The following is a 14,060-nucleotide window of genomic DNA, read 5'->3' as shown; positions in this document are numbered from 1 at the left end:
GAGCTTTGGCCAGCAAGGCCCAGGGCTGGGAAACAAAGAGCAGCCACCAAACATGTGTACTTGACTGTGCAACACACACACACACACACACGCACGCACGCACGCACGCACGCACGCACACATGCACGCACACACACACGCACACACACACGCACACACCATGATCTAAGACTAAAGGGCCTCTTTGTTCCAAGCTAGAGCCAGCCTGGCTTGGCCCTGCCAGGCCCACTATAACACAGAGTCCAGTACAGAAGATAACAGGCTCTTCAAAGGCAGAGATTAATCCAGTTCTTTGGGGCATACTGATGAACAGACTGGAAAAATGAGTGATGAGACGGACAATAATAACCTGCTACAGAAAGCGTTGATAAACAGGGTCAGGTCAAGTCTTCACACATGCTTCTCAGTCTCCATAGTAATCAAACATGTTCACATACACAGAGACAGGGCACAGACCCGAGTACGCACTGCCAACATCTTAAGAATCTGTGAAAACAAAGTCAGCTGATAAGCATCACTGGACTTCTTGGGAAAGTGTGCGGCTGTTTCTGGAGCCAGAAACAGCCACCAACATGTGGACCCACGTTGGCAGCATTAAGCACAGAACAAAACCACAGAGAAGTCTGCAGTCGAGCTCATCGCTTACCTCCTCATCCAATAGAATTAACTTTATTAACTTAAATAGGGAATTGACAAAGCAGCAGGTGACAATGAGGTCATCAAGATTAATGTCATGAGCTGAGAGGTTTGGAAGAAGCATAACGCAAGCTCTTTATCGGTGCTTTGCCAATGAAACTGTTGTCCGTCAGGCCATTACTCACCACCTCCCTCCACCTAACTCCCCTTCATCTGAGTCAAAGGAGTACTTCACAAAGTGGGCGTATCAAACACAAAGTTTAAGAAGCAGTTTTTCGACAAAAAAACGCACAGGATGAAAATGTAGGAAGAACAAAGATTAAAGAATGCATGAGGACTGACATTTCTGCCCCTGAGAAAGAACAATTCAGTATTCACAGATCAGATCATTCTGAGGTAAAGAGAGACATACTGAGCAACGGTGCTACAGCAGCAAATATCTCGATGACGACAACGTGTGAGGTAAAATCCTGACAAAGCTTTAGGGTCAGTGTGCCTGCTCTTCTCTGATAGCCTGAGGCAGGATGTAAGAAATAGCAGCCACATCACCCACAGGAAAACACTCACTTCCTGTTTGCAGGAAATAGCTTCAGCTTCCAGAGAAGAAATCCCTGTGCACACTATTGAAAATTCCTCCAAGTATACTCACCTCATCTTACGACTTGTTTTCAACTACAGCTACGCCTGTACCAGCAGCTTTCCCCCGTCACTGGGGCAATGGTATCCATGCTAACTGCATCTTCCCTTCTTACGGGACCCAAAGGAAAGAGTTGGGCAGCAGTACACTCAAACAACACATAATTAGACACACGCACAAGCTCGTTCTGGAGGGCGAGCACTCAACAGAAAACACATGCAAATGCATTAAAGCCTCTAATGTAAGCTTTTACATGCCGTCTTTCAGGATTACGGTACTATCCTGTGAAGTGCACATGAAATAATAAACCCAAGGAAAATGTCTGTCGTCACTTTCAGCCTTTAACAGATGAATTCAGCAGGAGTCATTTTTCGGGTTCGGGTTATTATTACTGTGATGGGAGGAGAGAGGGCTGCAAGTGTGTGCACACACATGGGTGTGCAGATGAGGGCAAGTAGCCAATAGGCAGATGATGATGATGATGATGATGATGATGATGCAGAGCCTCAGTCAGCAGTGATGTACCGTTGTGCTGACATGCTCAAATATGCTTGAGTTAATTAGTCTCAAACAGCAGCTCTACTCTGCCATACAGCTCCCTGAAAACCCCTCCATCAGGACCCTCCTCAACATATTGAATGCACACACACACACACACACACACACACACACACACACACACACACACACACACACACACACACACACACACACACACACACACACACACACACACACACACACACAGTGAGACAGACAGTGAGACAGACAGTGAGACAGACAGACACCTCTGACTGAAAACTATCTGTCATAGAGTCACTGCTAGAATAGTGAGGGTAGGAATAAAATACAAAACCTATAATCCAGGCTTTTGGATTAAAATGTTAATCTGAGCCATGCTTCCCTCTGAAGTCTACTGCTGCTGTCTCATGACAGCAGACAAAGTAAAACGGATAGAATGACGGACGGACGGACAGATGGACGAACGGACGGACAATAGCAGGATGTAGAACTGAGACCAGTGTGACGTCAGCAAACAGGTTTCTTACAGCATGGGTCTTACACACGTCTCTATCCTACTCTTATAGGAGGTCATGATGATATCTATCTATGTTTTAACAAACCTTTAATAACATGCAATTGTGCTTAACTCTGCACCTGACAACTCCAGATATTTTCTTGCTTAAATCACCACCCATCACGTTTGTGCGGTGTCAAAGTGGTGCAAAAGCTCCAGAAATCTCTGAGGTATATATATATTTATATTTGTATACACTTTTAATATAACGTGTAATATAAATTTGCATATATTTCTTTGCTTGATCACAGAAATGTAGATCCTTCAGGTAATTTATTTCCACTTTAATAAAGTGAAAGCTTCATTGGAGCCTCTGGGCCAGGTGCAGGCTCTGATTATTTCCACTGACCCCAGAGCAGCTCCGCAGAGCTGATGTTCAGCGGGCTGTTCTCTGCTACCCGCTGACCCAGACACACAGCTAGGCTAGGCTAGCATCTCATGTGCAGCTTAGCCAGCAGCAAAGTCATCCGAGCTCAACAGCACCAACCGTCCTCTGCCTAGAGAGACAGGAAGTGTTGAGGTCACAGAGTGGGGACTTCTGGTGGGATTCGGACTTTCAACTTTTTCCAATATCCTTCCCGTTGGTTTAGTTCAAGCTTTTGGATTTCTCACAAACTTCAAAGTTTCAAATAGCCTCTTGAGCAACGCTTCTCACTCTCTGGATTTGCGGGCCCACCCTCACCAGAGCGAGGAGTTTATTTAAGAGCTGGAAGATGTTTAGCTTTTCTTTTTTCCTCCTTTGGGGTCTGCAGATGGTGAAGGGTCCAAGGCTGGATCTGACTCCCAATAACATAAATCTAACGCATGAACATGTCTCCACGTACTGTGACCAGCTCGTGCAACTATGGTTATTTTCCTCCTTATAATAATAATAATAATAATAATAATAATAATAATAATAATAATAATAATAATAAAACTCAATTACTTAAAAGACATCAAATGTGGTTGATTATAATCATGAGCCTGACCGATATATCCAACAGACACACTTATTGGCTTATCACAGTTTTACTTACTGATATCAGTACATGTGGGCTGATGAGGAGTGCATATGGAGCACACACTTTTGTTTTTCATTGTTGTTGCTGCTGGACTGTTTCTGGACATGTGCAAAACTTACACAAGCATCTGTATAGGCACGCACACACACACACACACCTTTGTTTTTGTGTCTGTGGAAACAAACTGTAAGCCAAAGACTTGAGAAAGATAACCAGGTCCAGCACTGGAACCTTTGGATTCAGCCAATCAACTCTCACACAACTATCAGTATTCCCACCCTAACCCCTCCCATCACACACATACACTCTACAGGAATGTGCAGATAAGGAGACATGGCCCAGCTTTCTCACTCTGCAGCGCTCTCATTCCTAACGGTTTCCCTCACTTTGTCCTCGCCTCAGACTCTGGATGTTTTTGCCTCAATCTGTTTTACTTTGAAACCTTCTCCCTTCTTTTGTCTCACTGGGAATGAAAGCAAGGCCAGAGAACAACACAACAGCGGAAATAAATATGATAATATAATGTGACGATTTAATATCGGAGAACCGAAAATAAACAAGCAGCAGTGATGCATCAGTGAAGGTGAGGATTCATGGTCTGGCTGATCGTTACAGTGATTACCGTCATGTGGCCGATAAAGTTTCAGAGAAATTACCGCAGTGCAAGTGACTGTCAATTAACAGAATTTAACAAATTACCAACCCTATGAATCCCTTACTGGCCTAAATTAACTGTAATTAAATCACATAAAACTAAACTGATTAGATACAACAGCTATTGACATCTCACCAGAATGGTCCATTAACCCACAGTGTTGTACAACACCTATTGATCATATTTAGGCCATGTTGTCCCAACACGCTTACATTTCACCATTAGATTAAATCAAAAACAGAACGATACATCCACACCCGTCCATTCTCATGCTGGAACACCCACGGTTGGCTACAAATCTTGACAATCAATTGACATCAAAATCTCAGTTATGGCTAGTATCAGCATGGAACTTCTCATGGAAATGCTAACTTTCATTGCTACACCAAGTGAGCATAACAAGTTGTTAAAGGACATAAGACAAGAAGCTCTGGGTTCAAAGGGTGATAGGAGTGTCCCTGTTGTGTTGTGAGTATCGCAAAACCAAAACATTGGCATCCTTGAGGTTTGTAAAAGATGCTTTACAGTGGTGAAACTCACTGTAGCACACAGGCCAGCAGTCACTACACACACATGTTAATCAGAGGGAGATTCAGAAAGGGGTCGAACTGCAATGACAACACATGATAATTGTATTCAGAGCAGAAACTTGGAGCAGACAGCTGGAATATTTGACACAGAAATAAAAACATTAAAGTTGCACAACATCTTTCAAAACTGTGCAACTCCGAAGCTCAACTCATCGTCCGCACAATCGCATGGTGCCATAAAACAAGGGGCCAAACCCACTCAATGGCATTCCCAAGCCTTCTGAGGACTTTGCTACAATAGGCATGTTGTGGGGCAGAATCTATGGTGAATTAATGAGTTACTGTTGGAGCGGCCATTTTCCCAGCACTTAACTGGCAACATAATTACCATTCCCCCAAGAGATGAGAGATAAGGGGGGGGGGGGGGGGGCATGCATTCTTCAACAGATGCACGAGCACTGAGAAATAATACACAAATGACTTCTAATGGCATCTAAAAAAAGAACTCCTCAGCACCCCTATTAGAGAGGAAGCACACACCCTCAAATATACCTAATGAACTAATTACAATGTGCACAGAAAAGTCTGTAATGAAGCCTTGTTATTCAGCAGCGTACATACAATGACTGAAAATCATTACGCTACTTTCAGAATGTTGGCAACTGAAGGCCAGAAGAATGAGGGGAACAAACCGAGTCGTTGTTGTTTATGACTACAACTGTGCAGTGCAAAGTTATCGTATGCTTTTCTACCAATTTTTCACCAATCGCTGATAGTTACATTGTAAACAACTGATCTGTGTTTAAATCCTAGACCGTATATAAGAAGGTTTAAATTGACAGGACGGCGGCAGCATCGCTAACGGCTAACCAACGCAGTAGCGCTCAGTTACATTACGATGCGTTCAGGCTCTGTTTAGTGAAGATGAGTATTGGGCGAAGGTCAATTATAACGTATCATGACGTGTTCACATGCGATCTCGAAAAATGTAGTTTTGGTGAAAAACTTGAACTTGTCTTTTGACATTTTTTGATGCGTTGAAACGCTGTTAAAAACCCACAATAAATGAAGAATGATATGATAAATATTCTGCACCCTTGACCTGTTCTCAAGGCACCCCAAGGTGCTGCGGCACCCACTGTGGGAAACTGCTCTGAACGAACTGCATTTACTTTTTCCATTAGAGAACACTTTTAGCCTATAATAAAATACAAAAAAAGATTAGGTCTGGTATGTATGTTTCATGATACAAAGGGTAGTTGAGCACACGTTCAATCCGATATTGAGGCACGGTGCAGTAAAGCAGATTTATGATAAGGAAAAAGAGTATCTGCACTCTTAATTTTGCATATCTGGCATTGAGTCATAAATTTGGGACTATTCTACATCATGAAAAATAAAAATGTTAACGCCCTGTAATCAGACCCCCCACATCATCCATCATTTTTAGTCTCAGTGGCAACTATGCAGCATTACAATCCCAGCCCAGCACAAGCCTGTCCTCTCCTTTCTGTGTTCTGGAAATGAACTAGTACATTACAAAATCTGGTGACTCACAGCCAATGATTATCTGACGATAGCAATGTGCTTTCCTATCCTGTGACAAGAGTGTGAAGGGCAACTGTGGCTCAGTGGTAGAGCAGGGTCGTCCTTGAATCAGAGGATAACTAGCTAGCCAACGTTAGCTAGCTTGCTATTTCCACCACATTTTCACGTTAACGTTACACTGGCTACAGAAGAGGAGAAGAACAGTGAGCTGGTGGCTACAGAGGTGTGAGTTTCACACTGGCTACAACTGGGACGGTCAGTCTGCATAGCTGGTGCCCGCGCTCCTCCTGGAGAAATACTCTCCCAGTGGCGTGGAGTGAGGCGGAAGGACCGCAGGGTGTGATACTCGTCTCATTTAGGGTCACTAACTTAAGTCAAATCTCTCAGTCCCATGCCCACTTTTTTCATTTTTCTAAATGAACACAGAGTTGTTTATTGAAAACACCTAAAAGGTGGGAAGTGGACAGATTTCAAGATGTGCATATGGACAATATGTACATTAAGCAGGAAAAACAATTCTCAGAAAAGATGATAGTGTATGAATATAATTATAAAAAAAGGTCTCTAAGAAAAGAAAATTACAGAAGTCTGATCAGGAAAGCTACACAGATACTGAGAGTGATTATTACGCCTTATATCATCTCAAGCAACGGACAATATCTCCCACAGGGTGATGACTGTTTCCCAGACAAAAAAAAGTCAGTACTGTTTCCACCAACACTGCAGAAGATAAGCAAACGAACACACAGTAGTGTGTGTGTGTGTGTAGGCATGTAGGGCAACAAGCCTTGGGATGAATCTGTTCCAGCCTCATTCTCTCTTCCCTAACCAGCTGAGCCACGGCTGCCACATGCACTCTGTCCTCCTCTCTCTCTCTCTCTCTCTCTCTCTCTCTCTCTCTCTCTCTCTCTCTCTCTCTCTCTCTCTCTCTCTCTCTCTCTCTCTCTCTCTCTCTCTCTCTCTCTCTCTCTCTCTCTCTCTCTCTCTCTCTCTCTCTCTCTCTCTCTCCTCTCTCACACACACACACACACACACACAAAACACCCTGTGTCAAATCCCCTATGCCTGCAGTGGGAATGATAAATCCCTGCAGAAACCTGCCTTTTCAGAAAGGATGCAGGGCTGGCTCTGAGTGTTCTAGCTTTGATAGGCTGGCTGTTGGATAAGGAAACGGACTGACCCAAGACATTTCCATCCACTCATCTCAATCAACAACATCAGCAGCTGAGCAAAAGGTGGTGGATCATTTTATTCCAGCAGCCCATTTGAATCCTCAAGCAAATATATTATAATGCAGGGCTAATGCCAGGCTGGTCTTCCTGAGTGAGATCCGTGAGATCATATTTAGACTTCAGGTCAATATCAGAATCAAGCCACTCACACCAGAAAAGCGTGTTATGGACTTCCTGGGCGTTCCCATGTGTTTTCGGTCATACTGAAACATCCTCCTGGACTAGCCGCACTCAGCCACACTATACCAGGGAAGCTCAGCTTTCACTGATAGATTCAAGTCAAGATTTGGGTGAAAAGATGAAGGCACATTCTAACAATTCAGAACTACACCCATGTTATTCCAGAAAATATCACAGCCAGAGACCAATGACAGCCAAGCAAGTGGTGCGCTCATCCTATAAAGTGGAAGAAGGGTTCATGTTGATGCCTCAGAGAAGCAGATAAACTGTCAATCATCTATTGCACAGCCTGCTTTGAATAAGCCCCCCCCCCCCCCCCCTCTCTTAAAATATGCAATGCCAAACCACAATGAGACAAATAATATTTGTGGATTGTTTTGCAAGACTACTGCTAGTCTTTACCACAAAAGTCTTGATTTCCAGCTGGCAAGGAAATGTACTCCACCCTGTTTCATTTGAATGAAATAGATATTAATGTGCTTTATAATATGCTTTTTAAACAGGAAAAATCCCAAGCGCCATAACGCCATGATTATAGGAGAGAGAGGCAGTCTTTTTAAGATCTGCCATGTGATTCAGATTATAGCCGGTGCATCTCTCCCTCCCACTCCTTCTCACCCCTCCAATAACCCCTCCTCACATCCCTCCTCCTTCAGAAGACATTTTCTGCTTTCCTTCTTTCTTTCTTTTTCCTCCCTGTGGTGTGTATCTGCCCTGGATTTCTCTCCAGGGATGAAAGGACAAGCAGGTCAGATGTCCTTGATAACTGCTGCACTCCAGTCTCCTGGCATTGAAACAGCACAAACGGCTGCTTTCTCTCAATGTTTGCATCCAGACTCTAACAGAAGGCGATACCTCAGTAACAAGTAGCTCATTATCATCACAACAGTCCACTGCTTTCTCGTTTTCAAGAATCGGTCGACGATGAATTTGAGCATCTGGACATAATGGTACTGTATATGAAGCTCACTCTGCATGTGTTGTGAGAGTTAAAGCTTCTCGTGGTCTGTGGACCTTAACATTTGTTTTTGACAAAGTAAATGACATAATTGTGTGCGACAGCCGCCTAAAAATTAGCCAAACTGAAGCCGAGCTGAAGCAACAGATCCCTGGTTGATGATATTATCGACTGGCAGCCATCTCATCTATTACTCACAGACAGCCTGCACCTGCGTTCCTTAATGCGAGTAATTTGAATCAACGGCTTAAATCATCAATATATCAAAGAATGGCCTGTTAGTGTGGAGCATGTGGTGCAATGTGAGGCTGCACAGCCCTCTTCATACTGTTGGGCAGTAGATGCTGTCTACAGTGACCCTGACTTCACCGGGCACTCTTTACCAGGTGCTGTTCTCAAATTCACCTGCATTGTGCCCAAGAGTGTTCCCAGGGAAGTTTTCAACCCAGATTCCCTGACATTTAATATCAATAACCCTTCTCATACCGCCCACTGCCCACAAGGACCTCATGGAAGAAGAGTTTATAAGACTTACAGGTTATAGAAACTATGATCGGATGGTGGTCTCAGACACTAGCTGTTCCATCCTCTGTTCACCACGAGCCACATCAGCCCCAACTCTCCGATAAAGACGGGGAGCCTAGGACACAGAACAAAAACACCACCAAGTCTCTTACACCCCCCCCCCTGTCCCCCGGTCCTCTAATTACATGCCGCTCCTTCATTGATGTAAATGGGAGTGTGTAGTCATCAAAGCAAATGAGAGGCTGCTCTTGGCCCACTGTGCAACTCTAATTAATACAACATCCTTCATCCAAATGCATGTTCCCCTTGTTTCAGTCGGTCCACTCAAACAGTCTAAACGCTAGAGGGACTGCTGATGCTCCTGATTCGGTTTATTTTTTGTGTAGCATTCACAAAAGTAAACAGGAATGGCTGAAGGCCAAACGCAAAGACGAATAAGGCTAGAATCTACTGTAGTGAGGCTCTTCTCCACTACAGTAGATTCTAGCTATAAAAGATTATCACAATAAATAAAGCGGTGAATCAAATTTAGATTTAAATTACACTATTAAATTGAAAAGATGCCATGTTTATCCTTACTGTTGGTAAATAAGTAAATTGGATTATTTTGTCTTCAAATGATTAATGAACAAATAAAATGTAATCCAAACTCCAATGCTGATGTGTCATCAAATGTCTTCCTACCAGCACAGTATTGTGCAATTAATCAAATTAGAATTTCAATGAAAACAAGAGAGTCAGCATGAAACGATTATTGGGCCGTATTCTACGTCGTATTTTTTCTCGTGTTATAAATCCAGCCCAACCCTTTAGTGCGTAGCGGGGGGGCTGCTTGGTGTGGGAGGATCCCCTTGTGATAACTCTGACCGATGGTAACCGCGACTAGTCCTGCTTGATATGGTTACGATTAGTGCTCCCTGTGCCATCTCTCCCTGCGGAGATATATTTATACCACCAATTTGTTGATGATTAAATCATTTACTAGAGCACACAACGGTTTCCAAGAGCACAATGTTCTTCATAGATCTAGCCTCTTAATTTTGCTTTCAAAGTGCACAAGATTGATGCAATTAATTGTAAAATGTAGGCTGCTTTTCTTTCTAAATGCATGGTGTTTCCAAAGTAAGTGAGTAATTGTGTTAAATAATCGTGATCTCAATATTGACCATAATAATCATTACTATGATTTGAGCCATAATCAAGCAGCCAGACTGTCTTCTCTGTCTTTTCCTCCCTCCTTGGTGCCAGAGCAGGAAGTCCAGCACCAAACAGAAAGATCTTTCCTTTTCCATCTTCATTGGAACACATCCTCCTCTAAACAGCAATTAACATTAACTGTTATGTTGCAGTGTCGGCCTGTCATGACATGAAACTGAAAGCAGCTTCAACTTCACTCAGATTACGTTAGACAGAGTGCTATATTTCTGGTTTTGCCAATGTTGTCAGCGTTGAGTGAATGCTAAAACAACACTAACCTAATGACACACTGTTGCTTAATAAAAAGCCAAACTGACCTCTGAGACATTGTGTCAACATACCGAGATGATACTCTATTCCTGAAAAACATTTTATTACAGTTAATCATTAACCGTAGCTTTACGTGAGATGTGACTAATACCGATGTTATGTCCTTTTACCACAACTCATCCAGTGTGAGTAAATATTTGGTCAGTGAGTGATGAACAAAAGAATAACACAGCAGAAGGCAAGTCATACTCGTCTTACAGATTATTCCTGACAATGCACGATGGAACCTGTTAGCACACAATTTAGCTCGGGTAAGGCTGTCTCGGGTAAGGCAGTAGGAGCAGCTCTGGATGCTTAATGTGACTACTGTCTGCAGTTAGCTCATCAGTGCAGCGACCCCTGAAAGGAAGTCACTGTGTCTTGTGTGTTAAAGGAGACACAAGGCCTTTAGCTTTGGACAAGATGGAAAGATAAAGAAAGAAAGCTAGAGGACCTTTTTTTGATACCAAGATATTTGTTTATATAAGAAAATCTCCATGAAAACCTCACTGGTGCAGTAGTTCTTGAATGCTAACAAAATAAGCATTGATATTTTTGTTAAATGCTTTAATTGTGGTACTTTTGTGACAATTTTCTTGGAATATTTTTGTATTATGATTCCACTGGCAGACAATATTTCCCAGCTCTAACAATAACAAGTTAGCTTGGACTATGAAAACAAATCCTCACGTCATGTTTCTGCTTTTCAGAAAGGTTGATGAAAGAAACCCTTTATGAAAATATACCTTGAATGAATTAGGCTAGTGGAACAGGTTAGCCTGAAAAGATGACAGCACTTTAAAAAATATATACACACACACTCTTGTATGCAAAGTTGGCTATAACTGACATATAGCTTTCCTATCCTTAGAAAACGCTGAGCTATATGAAAGAGACAAATCAATACATTCTTCACCTGAACAACACTAAACTCAAGAACTTTTTTTTTTGTTCAGGCTCTGATCACCATTGCTCATGTTGGCCCAAGGAATGCATTCACATCACTCTAATCCAGTTCTTATGGTTTCACTTTTCATTTTAAGCAAACAATGCTCAAATGTCAAACAACCCGGCTGTAATAGAAATTGAGAATACTATGAAACTGAAGAGGAAACACTGGAATTACTGATGAGCACAAGAAAACCTTGGCTCGTTACCAACTGCCAGCATAGTGTAGTAGTAGGTTTCATTAATGTCAAGGTGTGACCAAGGCCATCAGATACAGTACAGTAACGTCACCAGCTGACACGACGGAGCTGGTTTCGTCTGACTGGAGCAACCGACCAAACCTGAATATCACCACCTCTGTTAGACAAACACTGCACATTCCTCACTTGTCAAAGTGAAAAAATACACGGAGAGTAACTATGGAATACATTGTAAAAATATGTACGTCTAATTTGAGGATTGACCTATTTCTCTATTAGTTCATTTATTCTACTTTTCTATGCGATTCATGTATTTTGTTAAAGACATTGCAATCACACAGTGCATGTGTGTACATGTAGGGGTAGATGTCTCCTAATGATGAAAGCATAAAGTTGTGTTTGTATGTTCAAGACTGGTCTGCTGTCATTCACCACCTGACATGACAGTTTTCAAATATTTCTGCAGGAATACTTCAATGGTGGTAGAAAATATGTTAGGCTTGACAGATATTCATCCAGCTGTTTGGACTGATGAATAGACCTCAGTATACACAGCTGATAGGGTAAGATAGAGGTTGTCAATAATGGATTTGAAAGGGTGTCAAAAATGGTTAATAGGTCATAAATAAATAATAAAGTATATTTAGTGTGAGTTAATTTACTGTTATCATTTTAATTAAGTTTTTCATAGAACACAACAACAACCTAAAACAAAAATATCCTCAAAATAAACTTTCATAAAGCAAACACTGTTTTCTAGGATCTCTGGCATGTCAACAGGGGAAAGTTCTGCCTCAGTTAGTTTTTCCTGCAACTTTTAATAATAAACTATTAAGACTGTGACTTTAGATATCAACAGGTAGCTGATCTGAGGCCTGGTGTGAACACAGCAGGGGGACCTCTCAGCAACAGAGAGTTTAAATCAGATTATTAAGAACCTAGTCACGTACAGTAGAAACAGCATGGCAGGTTGTAGGTCAAATTATGCTACTAGGTGTAACGTTAGATCAAACACACACTCTCTCTCTCTCTCTCTCTCTCTCTCTCTCTCACACACACACACACACACACCTCTACCATCAAGCTATAGCCCTACAACAACAGTCAACAAAGTTGTATACCCCAACTTCAGCACAGTTGGGCACTTTTTAGCCAGTGTTAGCTCTTCAGTTTATCACACACGTTAGCTAACGTGACGTGAGCTAGCAGAATAATGTTGGAACAAACCACTTAAGCTAACACTGGAGTTTTATCCGACCAGGTTACCCACCTTATTTGAAGCTTTGGAGGACATGTTACACTCTTATTCCGCTTCAAAAGTGTCACGTTAAAAGTTGTGGGTGTCTTTTGTTTTGATAATCACTTTAGGGTGAGAGCGGTATTTCCCTTCCAGTTGATTTTTTCGCCCAGCTGCCGCCACGCCGGGCTACGTTGTTATTTTATTTTATCCAGGACGACGAGGAACATGTCACGAAAAGCCCCGTGGAAAGTCCAATGTCCATTATCTTATCTGAAACGTTAACGTTAGTCCGGTCAGGTGTCGAGTCATGGGAGAAACTCGAGTTGGAAGAAAAAAAGAAATTAGACCACCTTGCTTTGACGTTTGGTTGCTAACCTCTGGATGAAAAGTTGTGAAGAGTCGGCATCCCTCGGACGGTGTGCAGCAGCAATGGACTCTCAGAGTGAACCTCTCCCTGCTCTCGGCTCTGTGAGCAACGGCCGTGTCGTGTCTGGGCGGAGCGAACCATTACATGCACAGAGGGGTGCAACACTCTGGAAAAACGGGGGCACTGTCCATTTATCCCGAAAGGTCTCCCCTAATAACGATTATTTTTTTTCTCAAGCACCCAGCATGTATATATTATTACTCATAATTGTGTTTACTTTAGGTTAATTATATATTTTGTATCGGGGCTATTCAAATACCCGCCCCTGTTATCCCACGGAATAAACAGTCCGGGATACAATAAGGAGAAGCGACGCCGCTGTCCCTGCTGATGCTGAATGCTCACTTTCACTGTACGATGATGGCTAATGTTTGTTGGAATGTTACACAAGTACTACTATAGTAGCCTTTAAACTCTCTATTTTGAGGGGAAAAAACACAGTGTTGTAATGGTAAAATTCAACGCAAATCTAAAACCTGTCTTCATAACAAAACAGCCGACTATGTGTGTAGAATATTTTTAAAAGTTGGTTGCACAAGAAGTGACCTAAACTATTTCCCTTCTTGGTGATTATAAGGGTTGTTTTGTAGATAACATAATGAATCAATAAAGTAAACAGAGATTCCTTATTTGAAAATATTTCTCAGCACAGAGCCATTGGCAGTGTTTGTGGCTGATCGTCACCTCACATAAAACCACAAAAGCTATTCAGTTAAATTCCCATGACTTCCTAAACCTGACCCCACCCACAGGATG

General features: G+C 42.3%; 1 protein-coding gene across 8 annotated transcripts in view; it reads right to left on the bottom strand.

The window, feature by feature from the left end:
* The window catches only part of tjp1a (tight junction protein 1a), a 45,847-nt gene extending 32,557 nt beyond the window's left edge, over positions 1-13,290 (bottom strand). For all 8 annotated transcript variants that reach the window (XM_079168505.1, XM_079168508.1, XM_079168509.1 and 5 more), the window contains exon 1: positions 12,908-13,290. In XM_079168505.1, the coding sequence (XP_079024631.1) occupies positions 12,908-12,931 (24 nt within the window). In that variant the 5' untranslated portion in view covers positions 12,932-13,290. The remainder of the gene's footprint in view (positions 1-12,907) is intronic.
* Between the last annotated feature and the right edge of the window lie 770 nt (positions 13,291-14,060).

This window comes from Pholis gunnellus (genome assembly GCF_910591455.1).
Source record: "Pholis gunnellus genome assembly, chromosome: 1".
Taxonomy (NCBI): domain Eukaryota; kingdom Metazoa; phylum Chordata; class Actinopteri; order Perciformes; family Pholidae; genus Pholis; species Pholis gunnellus.
The sequence above is the reverse complement of the archived record's forward strand: the minus strand, read 5'-3'. Positions and strand labels throughout refer to the sequence as shown.